This window comes from Cricetulus griseus, chromosome 2, assembly GCF_003668045.3.
Source record: "Cricetulus griseus strain 17A/GY chromosome 2, alternate assembly CriGri-PICRH-1.0, whole genome shotgun sequence".
NCBI lineage: Eukaryota > Metazoa > Chordata > Mammalia > Rodentia > Cricetidae > Cricetulus > Cricetulus griseus.
Window position 1 is genome coordinate 39,905,310 of NC_048595.1, and position 13,724 is coordinate 39,919,033.

The 13,724-nt window shown below is 37.8% G+C and overlaps 1 protein-coding gene across 1 annotated transcript in view; it reads right to left on the reverse strand.

Moving 5' to 3' along the window:
• Positions 1 to 13,724, reverse strand: part of Faf1 (Fas associated factor 1) — a 305,459-nt gene that overhangs the window by 61,295 nt on the left and 230,440 nt on the right. The window contains exons 14-15 of the mRNA XM_027402460.1: positions 8,984 to 9,120; positions 6,277 to 6,365 (exon numbers count right to left, since the gene is read on the reverse strand). Coding sequence (XP_027258261.1) covers positions 6,277 to 6,365; positions 8,984 to 9,120 — 226 coding nt within the window. The remainder of the gene's footprint in view (positions 1 to 6,276; positions 6,366 to 8,983; positions 9,121 to 13,724) is intronic.

A 13,724-nucleotide genomic window follows, 5' to 3' on the forward strand; every position in this document is an offset into this window, starting at 1 on the left:
CCAGCACTCGGGAGGCAGAGGCAGGTGGATCTCTGTGAGTTCGAGGCCAGCCTGGTCTCCAGAGCGGGTGCCAGGATAGGCTCCAAAGCTACACAGAGAAACCCTGTCTTAAAAAACCAAATAAATAAATAAATAAATGAGTAAAATAAAATAAAAAATAATTTTTCCCTTAATAAGAAAATGTCACAACAGAAACACTGCCACTAGGAAAATATATTGCTTCTTTTATATAATCAATTTTCATACATGAGCTTATTAATCAACTTTTTAAAAAAGATTTATTATGTATACAGTGTTCTGTCTGCATGTATACCTGTATGCCAGAAGAAGGCATCAGATCTCATTACAGATGGTTGTGAGCCACCATGTGGTTGTTGGGAATTTGGGAATTGAACCCAGGTCCTCTAGAAGAGCAGTCAGTGCACTTAATGGCTGAGCCATCTCTCCAGCCCCTTATTAGTCAACTTTTTATATCAACTAGCATGAAGTCAGCTGCATTGGTATTTTTATACTAGCAAAATTGTTCTAATATAAAGTTTATATTAATGGTGAAATACTTTGGACGATGTTGCAGTGGTCTGTAGCATTTATAAACACTTTTGTGCTTCAATAAGCCATATTTGGGTCATAATCAATTTTGGGTAACTAGAAATCCAACAAATTCAAGCAAGAAAATAAGAATGAAAGTTTTAACAATAATGTGAAAATATGAAAGTTCAGATGTCAAAATCAAGTGTTTCTATGAAATGTGTGAAATAAGTGTGAATAAAATTGAGCCATGATCTGCTGGCCATGCCACCAGCATGGGAGTCAGGTAGGTGAACTTCCTTCTCATTTCCTGTCCTCCACTGCAAATTCTTCAGTTTCATCCCTAGCCCTGTAGCAGACCACCTGCAGTAGCCTGTCCTCCCCTAACTCCACTCCTTGAAGAATGTGAAGCGCTTAGGAGAGGACCCAGTTTTCTTCCTTCCTAGAAACCCCTCTCACTTAGCTCCCTGCCTTCTAGCCCATCCCAATTCCTTCCTGTCAGCCCCTAATAACTAGAAACATGTTCTACCCTGTACCAACAGTGCCACAGAGGGCAAGGACTCAGCAGTACTCCCTACTGGACAACCCACACTCACCACACTCTAAGATCCAGAGAGGGCAACAGAAACCAAAGAATAGAACAGTCACCCAACAGAGACAAGTCATATAACAACACCTTGAATTACAATCGGCTCAACCCAGATGCCTAAACATCAGTGTAAAAAAAAAAAAAAAATACAACCAGTAACAGCCAGGGCAGTACCTCTCCACAAAAACCCAGCAATGACAATAAAGTAGGCCCGGAGAAATGTACAGCTCAAGTACAAGACAAGGACTTCAAAACAGCTATCATGAGTATGTTCAGTACCTTAAGCAGGATATGAATAAGCCCATTAATAAAGTTTATGAGAATAAAAATAGCAGAATGAGAGAGTGAGAAACCTTAGAAAACTGAGCCCTAAACCAGAAATCTCCATTAAATCTCTCCCCTCAGGGTTCAGGGAACTCTGAGGAAGAGGAAGTAGAAAGATTGTAAGAGCCAAAGGGGATGGAAGATCCCAAGGAAGCATATGACCTCACAGAGACTGTGAGAGCATGCACAGGGCCTGCACAGGTCTAAGACAGCTGGGGTCTCAGTAATGAGGGGGTATGTGGTTATATTTTGTTTATGATGTAACAAATAAAACTTGCCTGAAGATCAGAGTGCAGAGGTAGCCACACTAGTTAGCCACAGAGGTCCGACAGTACTCGGGAGATAGAGGCAGATGGATCTCTATTAGTTCAAGGCCACTCTGGGCTACATGAAATCAAGTTTAAAAGAGCAATAGAGCCAAGAGGTGGTGGCTCACACCTTTAATCCCAGTACTTGGGAGTCACACATGTTTAATCCCAGCACTAAGGAGGCGGAGATAGGAAGGGATGTGGCTGGGCAGAGAGCGGAATATAAGGCGGGAAGAGACAGGCGCTCACTGCAGTCTAAACAGCAGTCAGTCTGAGGATGCAGTCTCAGGCAGCAGTCTGAGGAAGGATTACCCCTTTGGTCTGAGCATTGGTAGAGCTAAGAACTCTAGTGGCTGGCCTATTTGCTTCTCTGATCTTTCAGCTTTCATCCCCTTATAGCTGACTCTGAGTTTTTATTATTAATACCAATTAAAATTCATGCTACAAGGGTTAGTAGACACAAGTCCCCATTCCTAATTCAGAAGCTATCTTCAATTGATAACCACTCTCAAAGAAAAACTAAGTTCTCCAATGAAGTCTCACTGGGTATACAAACGACTCGAGGGCAGGCCCCATGTCCTGCACAAAACAAATACAACAGAGGATTTTTGATCTCATGACCCTTTGTCTGGGCATTTAAAACAAACAACCTTACAGATCTTTACTTACATATTATGACTTCCAATTTGTTTTTATGGCTCCCCTCCCCACCACTTTCTGTGATTCTGTATGTCAGTGTCTGCCTATATTTCTTGTGCTTCTTCTTAAGTTCTTTCCCTCCTCTTTATTTTGTCCTATTTTGGCTTGTTTTTATTTGATCTTATATTATTACTATTATTATTTTAGGTGCCTGTTTGTAGTCGAATGAGAAAGAAAGGGTAGGGATTTGGGTGGGTGGGGAGGATCTGGGAAAAGCTGGGGGAGTGGAAACTGTAATCAGAATATATTGTATGAAAACAACTATTTTCAAAAAATTAAATGAATAAATAAACCAAAATGACTCATTGCCAAGGGAGATGGCTCAGTGGTTAAACTGCTCGCTGTATAAGCCTGAGAACCTGACTCTAGGTCCTCAGGGCACACACCGGATCTGGGAGCTGTAGTACACACTTCTATAATCCCTGTGCTCTTAAAGGAAGATCAGAGGCAGAGACCAAGGAATTCTCAGATGTTCATGGGCAAGTCAGCCTGTTATATAAAGAAGAGTCTCAAAAAAGGTGAGGACCAACACCCAGGTTGCTCTCTGACCTCCACAGACATACTATAGCACGTGTACACCCACACATGTTATACACAAACAAAACAAATAGCAAAACTGACTTCTGGCTAATTCATATCTAAATGCTTGAGAACCCTGGTAGATAGTTAGGTACTGTAGAAATCACAGTAAGATTGCCTAAGATTGCCTTAGGGAGCAGAGCTAATCTTGGAAGGCAATAGGTACCTGGAGATGGAAGCTGATGTCTCTATTCATACTTGCTCCACTTCCCTTGTAGCTTGTACCAAGAGCCTTTCCTGTGTGCCTTCATGTCAAGCTGTCTATGTAACATGTATGGTACATCCAGTCAGATGTATCTTGGACTTCATCTATTTGGCCAGATAGAATTTATTGGCGTTTCTGGGTTTTAAACATAAAAATTGTCTATTTTGCTTACATCTGTGTTCCCAGTGCCTAACTTACAGTATAAACACAATAAACCCTTCTGAAATGAATATACAGACCAAGATAGGAGAATTCATCATCTATGATGTGAATCTAATTAAGGAAAAAAAAATCTGGATCAATAATGCTTCCTCAGCAGAAAGTAACCAGCTACAGAAAGACATCCATGGTTTACTCAGCATACTAACCCCTTTCTCTTCAGGTACTTCTGAACATTAAATCTATGCTCTCTGCAATTGCAGTGGAACTCTGCATAGCCCTGACTGGCCTTGAACTCACAATCACCCTGCTTCATTGTTCAGAGTACTAGGATTGTAGATGTCACTGTACTTGGTTTCAAAGAAATTATGATGTTTAAAAGTTCAAATTTTTGCTGGATGTGATGTTCAAGTAAATTCAGGCCAGGTAAGCTATCCCCTTTAGATCTATTTATTGATTTAATCATTTTAAAAGGCAAGATTGCAGTTACAAGAGGTACATACTATTTCTTGTCACAGATTCAGTAGCTACCAAACAATATGGCCTACATGGTTCCAAAGAAGTACATAAATTTAAAAGATTTTCTTGAAAATTTTATTTATAGCCCATATGATAATATTCACAAAGACACTAAAAACACAGAAATCTTCCCCTTTTTATACTTAAATTTCAATGATAGGAGACTTGAATTTTTCATGTTAGCCTTATGTTAAATTTTGTGCTCAGTATCAAATGAATTAATGTCAATTTCTTTACCAATGAACTACAAGAAACACGAATTATGATGAAAGAGTGAAGTAAAAATATGCTTGCAGACACTTGCATTTATATTTTTTATTATACTAGTATAATCTGTAAATCTGGTACTAATGAGAAGATTTAAATGGTTGAGGAATGTGTTTAGTGAATTATTGCCAATCAATGCGTCTGTTTTAGTATAAATGCAATCTTGAATGGCAGCACACCTATTATTACAAATTCCTAAGACACATGGATGCTGTCTCAGTGGAAGTATGAGACACATGGGGTCCTGTCATAGGGCAAAACTGAGACACATAGGGTCCTGTCTCAGAAAACAGACACATGGGGGCTGGGGAGATCCTGTCTCAGAAAACAGAATAGAAGAGACCCAAACCAGTAGTAGTTCTGTTAATCTGTTACTGGAGGACTTTATGTTTATATCACCACGATCAAACATTACTTTTTCAAGTTAACTCATTTTATATAAATTCTTCCAAACATCCATGTGCTCGATTAACAAACACCTATTGAGTACTGAATTTGTCCTAGGTATAAGGAGATGGGGCTATAAACATGAGTAAGAGATCATCTCTACTTATAAACCAAACAAACATAATTGGGCCCAGTGTAGTGGCACACAGCTTTGGGAGGCAGAAGCAGGCAAATCTCGGTGAGTTCTAGGTTAGCCTGGTCTACAGAGAGAGTTCCAGATCAGCCTGCTCTATTTGTTGAGTTCCAACTCAGCCTCTTCTGCATTGTGAGTTACAGAAAGCCAAGGCTACATAGTGAAGATCCCATCTCAAAACAAGCATACACTCAAATGAAACAGAACCGATTCTAACTAAACCCCAACCTAAAACAAACAAAAACAAACCCTGTTAAATCAATGGAAGACAGAACTAAATAAACAAAGCAAAATACACTAGTATTTATATTGAAATTATCTACAGTTTCACATTTTCAATAATTAAAGAGTATCCTACTGAAAACACGAACAGTACCTAGAAACTTTCATAGCTTAGAATTACCTTCTCCTTTTGCTGTTCTATAGAGAAATTAAAAACAAAAATTAAAGCATAAGTTTACAAAGACCCATAAACTTAGCACTTCAAATTAACAACTGCTAGTATATGCTTCATTTTTTTATAGATTTGTTTTCTAAATATAGAAATATCTTGATTGATCAAGTGTTAATGATTAAGGAATTGTTAAAACAGCCATTGGCTAGATGACTCTGGGTAAATTTACTAAACTTTGACCCTCAATTTTCTCATTAAAAAATAATCATGCCAACCTAGGTTGGATTGTCTTGTATTTGGTCCTCAGTATCCATGGTCTACAAAGCTTTTGACTACATTGGATCATCTAGAGATATCAGCAGGGGACCACAGTAATGAAGGAAATGAAGGTATTCCTTTATGCACTCCATATCAAACCCTAAAGTTGGCAGTATCTTTATCAAAACCAACTCTCAGCACAGTGCCTGTAGAAAAAGGAATGGCAAAAACCTATATAGTCTGAGGGAGGGCTCCCAAAGTCCATTCCTATGCTAGGGATAAGTACTAATCTACTACAAGAGGCCCCATAGATTTCCGAGGCCACACCCACATTCATGGGATCTGGATCAGTTCCATGCTGGTTTCCCAGCTTTCAGTCTGGGGACCAAGAGCTCCCCCTTGTTCAGGTCAGCTGTTTCTGTGAGTTTCACCAGCCTGGTCTTGATCCCTTTGCTCATCACTCCTCCTCTGCAACTGGATTCCGGTTCAGTTCAGTGTTTAGCTGTGAATGTCTGTTTCTACTTCCATCAGCTACTGGATGACAAATGGGGAAGGCCTAGGCCCTATCCCAAAGGATGTGACAGACTCTGAAGACCCCCCCCCCTTCAAATGGAAGGCCTCACCCTCCCTGGGGTACAGAAATGGTATGGGATAGGTAGGGTGTTAGTGGGGGGCAGGGGAGGAGGGGATGGAGAGGGAACTGGGATTGACATGTAAAACAATCTTGTTTCTAATTTAAATTAAAAAATGGAGAAAAAAATGGCATCTTTACATCCTCATCTATCAGTCATGGTACAGTCACTCATTACCAATGACAAAGCACCCCACCAACCTCCTATGAAAACTCCACTTCACCTCTTATCTTACCTCATCCTTTATGTCTTCCTGTTGTTGGGCTGAGAAAATTTCCATTGCAGCCATGAGTCTCATCATTAACTCATCCACTGTTGTATTACCTAATGAGACATAAGAGATCCAAAGCTTTATGTAAAATTTATATAACTTCAAGTTATTAAAAATATTAGAAACTACAGACTGGAATGCTAGTATTAAAATACTTTCATATGCCAGGCGGTAACCTGCTTCCTAAAGGCTCCACAGCCTCCTCAAACAGCCTACCCAACTGGACACCAACTTCAAACACCTAAGCCTGTGATGGGGATTTCTCATTCAAAAAAACCATAGCTACTAACATTTACTTTATTAGAAACTTTAATACAGGGGCCAAGCAAAATGGTTCAGTGGGTAAAGGTGCTAGTACCAAGTCTGATAACCTGAGTTCAGCCCATGGAACCTATAGAGTGAAGAAGAGAACACATACACAGAACAAGTAAATGTAACACAAAAATTAAAAAGAAATTAAACATTTACAACATATATATCAATTCATTTAAAAGTAACAGTGCACATTATAAAATAAATACTACGTTTTTGTTTAAAAAAAAAAAAAAAAAACTCATCCCAGAAGGAAAAGGTTAGTGAGAAGAATGGCATGGTTATATCACTTTCATATATTTCTATACAATTTGGCTCAATAGAAAACAATTATAGCTTTATATCTATTTCTATACTACAGTAGTAGAAATGTGCTTAATTTAAATTTATAAAGAATATGTGGCCTTCTGCTAATAGTCAGAAATTGAAGACATTTTAATATGTACTTGTAGTTACATTTATTTGATACTATACTCAGTTTGACAAGAGAAGTTTCTTCAAATTAACAGCACATAGAATTTGAAAGTATCAAAAGATACACTTCTGTATTTTGTTACACTAAAATTCTTTTCCTCTTCCCCCTCAAAACTCCATGGCCTCCTTATATCATCCAAGCTGACCTTGAACTCTTGATTTACCAGCCTCTGCCATTAGAATAGCAGAGATTATAGGTGCACCTGACAGTACGCAGCTCTGTTATCTCTGAAATGATCATTTCTGCATGTATAATTTTATTCCATTACCAGTCAATTGCCTTTGGAAAACATGTATTTCTTGTGAATGCTGATGCACAATACTGCATGAAATAAAAAAATCACATTTGTTAATATCAATAGTAATGTCATCAGAAAGTATTTGTGCTGCTAATCTTCCAGTGGAGGTAGGTAGATCAAATTTTATCATTGGCAACAAATATATCCAGTTCTTTTTACTTGAAAGTGATAAATACACTTTGTTTATTTCATAGAAAATATTTGCCAAATGCCCACTTTACATAAGGACAATTTGTCAAGCAGTAAAAATGATTTCAGGGAAGGTGGAGAGAAGCAACTAGTTTAGCTCAAGAAACTACATAAATGATTTTCTTTGAGACAACTACAATATATTGGTGCACATCACCTAATAAAAGGGTTAACTGTAAGTGCATGGCAATGAAGGACATGACTAACATACGATGATTTATGTCAGAGGCTTGACTCAAACTAAGATGACAACAGCTTTAGAAATCATTGCTTTTGAGCCACTACTGCAAGTGTTAACATAAGAAAAAGGGCAAAACACAACTAATCTATAAAAACAATGCAAAGTAAAACAAAATCCCCATCTATTATAATAAAGACAAGAGTTGTGACCTTGCAGATTTCCTGAAACTGGGACTTCTGGAGTCCATGCCCCATAGTTTGCAAAACACAAGCTATCACAATATTACCTCCGATGAAGCAAACAAGAAAGAAACGTCTTCACTTTCTACTCACCCCATGGGAATCAGCTACCTCAGCAGGTCTTTTTAAAAGACTGCCTAGGAAACTAAACGCTCTGGTTATAGAGAAAACAAAATACCTGAGCTTTTGTTTTGGTTAGGCTTTAAAGGCACTGGAATGCACAAATCCCCCGCCCCTATCAGACTTAAATGGGGCAGAAATGAAGTACCCCAGACTCAGGCTTTAGCTTGGAACACTTGAAAAACCTTGGCAGCACAGAGTGGATGTGCTATTTTTATTTAAGATTTCCCATGAGCACAGCAATTTTGTTTTTTATTCTAGCTTTTGGATGTTTTAGTAATAACAACAAAACCATTCATTCGCCTTACTTTCTTTTTTAAAGGAAACAATGTAAAGTATGGTTACATTTACAGAAAAATGTAAACTATGGTTAAATTTATAGGAATTCCACAGATTTTTGCCTCAGGGTTGCATCTTAGGATGAAGTCACACAAATAAGAAGGAACAACTGACACGTGAAAAATTCAATTTGCAATGTATAGTCATAGAATTTTCTAGGTAATTAAAGATAAGCAATTTTTCAATATTGCAGCTATAAATCAACAGAAATAAATGTCACATTTGACAAATGATTATTACCTAATTGCTAGTTTTAGGGAATTAAGCATTTCTGAACATTAACTTGACTATTCTATGTCCAAAGAGGTATGCAATTTTAGAGGTAACTCTGGCAGATTTTTTAAACACAGAGTATTTTATTTTTTCATAGTACCTGAAGATGCTCTTCAGGATGTTTTATATCTTAAAATGTAAAGACATTTATCAATAGCAAGAAATACTGCTAGCTTTGGTGGGAAAATGATAGGGTTATCACATACATAAAGCTTTATTCCCATCATGACATGTACTTTATTTACCTTGTATCACATTTAACACTTCATTAGATGACCGTTTTCCCATGATAATCAGGAAAAGTGGAAACTGATCTGTTTTTTGAGTCCGAATGGTCTGTGCAATAACACTGCCGAAGTGTCTATTGCACATAGTCAGAAATCTGAAACACAACAAAACCAAAGTAAGTTTCAAACAAATTAGTAGATATGAGATGCCATTACTAATCATGTAAAGTTAGATACTCTGACTTACATCAGTATGGAAATTTTTACTATGTTGAGTTTTCAACCAAATCTTTGATGGCTGTCATATAGAAAAGAAGGAAGCACACCCTAATTGCTGTCAGCATGTGATTCTTCTTACGTCTCAAATATTACAAGATGTACCACCTAATCTCTGAGAAAACAAAAAGAATTTCCAGGAAAGAATTTCTTAGCTAGGATAAATAATAGTGTGGTAAAAAGGTAAACTGACTAGCATCATTTAGCAACATTTTCCTAAGTCCTTAGAGTCAAGAACTAGGCTGGAGCATTGTGTCTCCTTGAGAAGTAGTAGGTCTAGTTTGTACTTAGTGTGGAACAAAAACAACAATTCTAAGCTTTTGGCCAAAAAAGCTCAGAGATATTAGCATACTGAAGTCTAGCATTAGTATTCTTAACACGATCTGGAATAAATGAAAAAACTGATAAAGCTTTTCTCTTCTATTAGAGGACTGTTTGAAATTAGCATTTCTTTCAAGAGAAAAGGGTAGCTTATGATATGTTTTCAGATCTGATGGTAAAAAGTAAATGTCATAATAATAATGAATTATGAAAGACCAAATGCAAATATAGAATGCTTTAATAAGATCCAATTTAATAAAGTCTGTAAAAATAATGGACTTTTAATAACACAGGTCACAAAAGGCAAAACAGTGGAAATTCTGGAGACTAGCCACTGGTACTAGCTTATTAATTCTTAATTATGTTCATGAAAGGCAACTTAAATCGTGTGTTTTCTTATGCCTTATGATAATATTTTAGGTAACAACTCCTCTGAAATGTATGTTCTAGCTGATGAGCAAAGTCCTGTCGTCACATGCATTAGAAGGTAAATCTATTTGAAAAGACAAACGGTATTAAAATGTCATGTGCTCAGATTCATTTGATAACCAATTCAAAACAGAATCAAACCTCTTAATTTTTAAAGCCAATACATTTTCTGTCAATAGAAATTCACTTCAGAAATTTAGGCTGAATCTTTTGTAAAACCCGTGCTGTGACTACAGAAAGTAGATCTTGTTAAGGGCAACTAGAACTGTCAGCCAGAGTGTCAAGACAAGTTAGCACCACTCAGTAAGTTCATTGGGAGGCAGCTTCATATACACGTTTAGTGCAGCAATAACCAGACCTCGTGGCAATTTGAAATGACAAGGCCTTAAGAAATCCATTGTCGGCCAAGAAATATCAGTGCCCCCATGAAAATTCAAATCTTCACATTCCACAACTATTATGGGATAAAAGGTTCTCAAGCAGACTAAGCTTCCATACCAAATTTCACACTCATAAAGCTTTAGCTCATCAACAGGGATGTGTAGATTAGGAGACTAGCAAGTTAGGGTCTCATTTTTCTTTCTGTGTCTTACTAAAATATTTGAAGGCTGACTTGACCCTGAGCTGATCATTGGCAACCTCTAAAATTAAAGATGTCAAAAAACAGTTGGAATGCTATTTCCTACAAAAGGGAGAAAATAAGTCCTTGTTGCTTTCACACCAATGGATTGAGTGGCTATCACACAGTAGATGCCATCACAGCACTGGCCTCACTAGCTAAACAGGATGCCCCCTGGCCCCTTGAGAAGAAAGAAAAAAGGAAGGAAGAAAAAGAGTAAGTTATTGAGAGGATAGAAAGAAGGATACAAAAAGAGAGAGGGAGATGTGGGAGAGGGATGGGAGGAGAGGAGAAGGGGAGGAAAAAGGTAGGAAGGGAAGATCACATTAGTCACAATTTAGTAAAAATAGACATGAGTAAAACAAGCTGTTTTGTTTTTTGTTTTTGTTTTGTTTTGTTTTTCGAGACAGGTTTTCTCTGTGTAAAAACAAGCTGTTTTAAGGGAAAAGGCATTTTTTTTGTACTTAAAAAATTATTTGTGGTATTTTGTTCCCTTTGAAGTTAAAAATGTTCCAGAACACCTGGTAGGGAAGGCTAAAACTGTCACTCCAACTGCAACTCTATATTCTTCAGTCAGATGTCCTGAAGGAATAAATAAATGGCTGCTACAACCATTAGATTCCAGTAAATCTAGTGGATTCCACCCCAAAGGGGCAACAATAACTGTTATGCAATACTGGGAAATCTCTTATTTTCTTTTTAAGTGTAGAAGACTTAAGTAAACCAATGACTTATCAAGCACTGACTTATTTGAAGAAGGGAATTAAAAATTGTCAGGGCTTGAGAGGTGGCTCAGTGGGAAAGGGCACTTGCTATGGGAGCATGAGCGACTGAGTTTAGATCCCTAGCATTGATGATGAAAACAGAAACATCAGGGTGGCCACACACCAGTAACTTTAGCACTTAGCAGGTGGAGACCAGAGGATTGATGGGGCTTACGGTCCTCCAGCCTAGAGCCAGGTTCAGTGAGAGACCCAGTCTCAATGGAATAAGGCAAGGGTTGATAGAGCAAGATGCCAAGATCCTCTCAGTACTTGTGTGGGCACACACACACACACACACACACACACACACACACACACACACACACACACACACACACACACACACACACACACCTCCAAAATAAAGTTAAAAAAAAAAAGATAGCCAAATCAATTCCCTGAAACCAAAACCTAAAATGGTAAAATTGGAAAGACAAAAAGTAATAATATGTAAAGGGATAAAATAAGAGAGAGGAGATTCAATTTCAAGTTTGGAAAGAAAAATAAGCATTTACTAACTGTTAATTTTCAGTATATAAAGTGTAAATCTTTTCTGTCTTGCCAATGGAAATCAGGATTACTAGTATGTCAGATATGGAAAAATAATCTTATTTTAATTCAGAAAATGAACTACTTTAGTTTCTTTCAATCAAAGTCATAATTACACAATTCACTGATTTTTATAAAATTGTACTCGATTGCATGGAACCTTGCTAGTTAGTGGGAAAGAGATGAAAAAAATTTTTGAGACAGGTTCTCATGCTGCCCAGACTGCTCTCAGACTCCTGCTCCTCCATCTTCTACCTTGCAAAAGGCTGGGATTTCAAGTGTATGCCACCACACTTGGCTCAAGCAGAACTTACTTTTCAGTTAGTATGCCTGGTAAGGTGATTATAATTCTTCAATGCGATTTCCACAAGTTTTAAGGTGACTCTAACACAAAGTGGAGTGAACCTATCTTTAACACACCAATCTTCTTACAAAGAAAAAAAGGAGTAAGATATAAAAGACATTCAAACTTGTTCTTAGTATACGGTAGGCCCTTAAAACTGGTACTTATTTTGTTATTCTTAAATACTTAATGATATTTAACATTGAAAAAATTGTGTGTGTGTGTGTGTGTGTGTGTGTGTGTGTGTGTGTGTGTGTGTGTGTGTGTCTGTCTGTCTGTCTGTCTGTCTGTCTGTCTGTCTGTCTGTCTGTCTGTAGGCATGTGAAAGTAATAGGAAACCTTGCCAGAGACAGTTGTCTTCCACCTCATGGGTCCTGGGTATGGAACTCAAGCCCTTAGGTTTGGTGGCAACTGCCTTTACCAACTGAGCCATCTGCTATTTAATATTTTTATCATTAATTTCATAATTAAAATGGTATGTTCACACCAACACAAAAATCTTTTTGCACAGTAAGATAACATAAGTCAAGGAATTATTACCTAAACAAAAGCAGTTAATGGTTTTACTGTTATTCAGAAAATGAAAGAGTGGAGCTGGGAAGATAGCCCAGTCAGTAAAGTACTTGCCATACATTATGAAGATCTGAGTTCAGTCGGTGCTGGCAGTGCTTGTACTCCAAGTCCAAGGAGAAGGAGACACAGGAAGATGTCTGGGCCTTTAGGCCAGCCAGCCTAGCCTAAACAGCAAGCCCACATCTCTGGGAAGAACTATGCTTAACAAAATAAGGTGGCTCCTGAGGAATATCTGGTGTTAATCTCTGGCCAGAAAGGTAGAAAAGGATGATGAAGGAATAGGAGGAGAGGAAGGAAGAGAGGGAGAGAGAGAAGAGAAACCTACACCTGTGAAGGGAGGAAGGACTTCAATAGAGAGGGAGAGGGAAGAAGGAAATAAAACTAAGGATGCTAGGAAATGCCAAAGAGAAACATTTTATAAGCTTGCTTAAAAACACACATGCAAATAGTTTACATGAAGTTATAGCTCACAGGGTGATAAGTGCTCCCCAAGAACCACAGACTCTCTAACAAAAACCCAAGTGTCAGACATGGGAAAGTTCCCTTTGAAGTATTAGTTTGGGAGTTCCAACAAATTCCAGGCAATAGAGTCTACTATCATTCCCTTTGGTTGCCTGCAAAAAAACTTTAGGTAAGACCCTACTCCTGAAGATACCACATACTTCAGACACAGGACATGGAGTAATCAAGCTGGAACAAAGATGGAAGCAACCTTGAAGACCAATTCCCATATGGTATCCAAAGGTGCTATGCAAGCTGCCCATGGAGAAAAGCAATCAATAGTCCTAAAATAGTTCATAGTTGTAAAACCTATAAATTATGACAATGACGGGTCTGGCAGGATATTCCCAATAACTACAACAATGTCATACAATCACCTCGGAG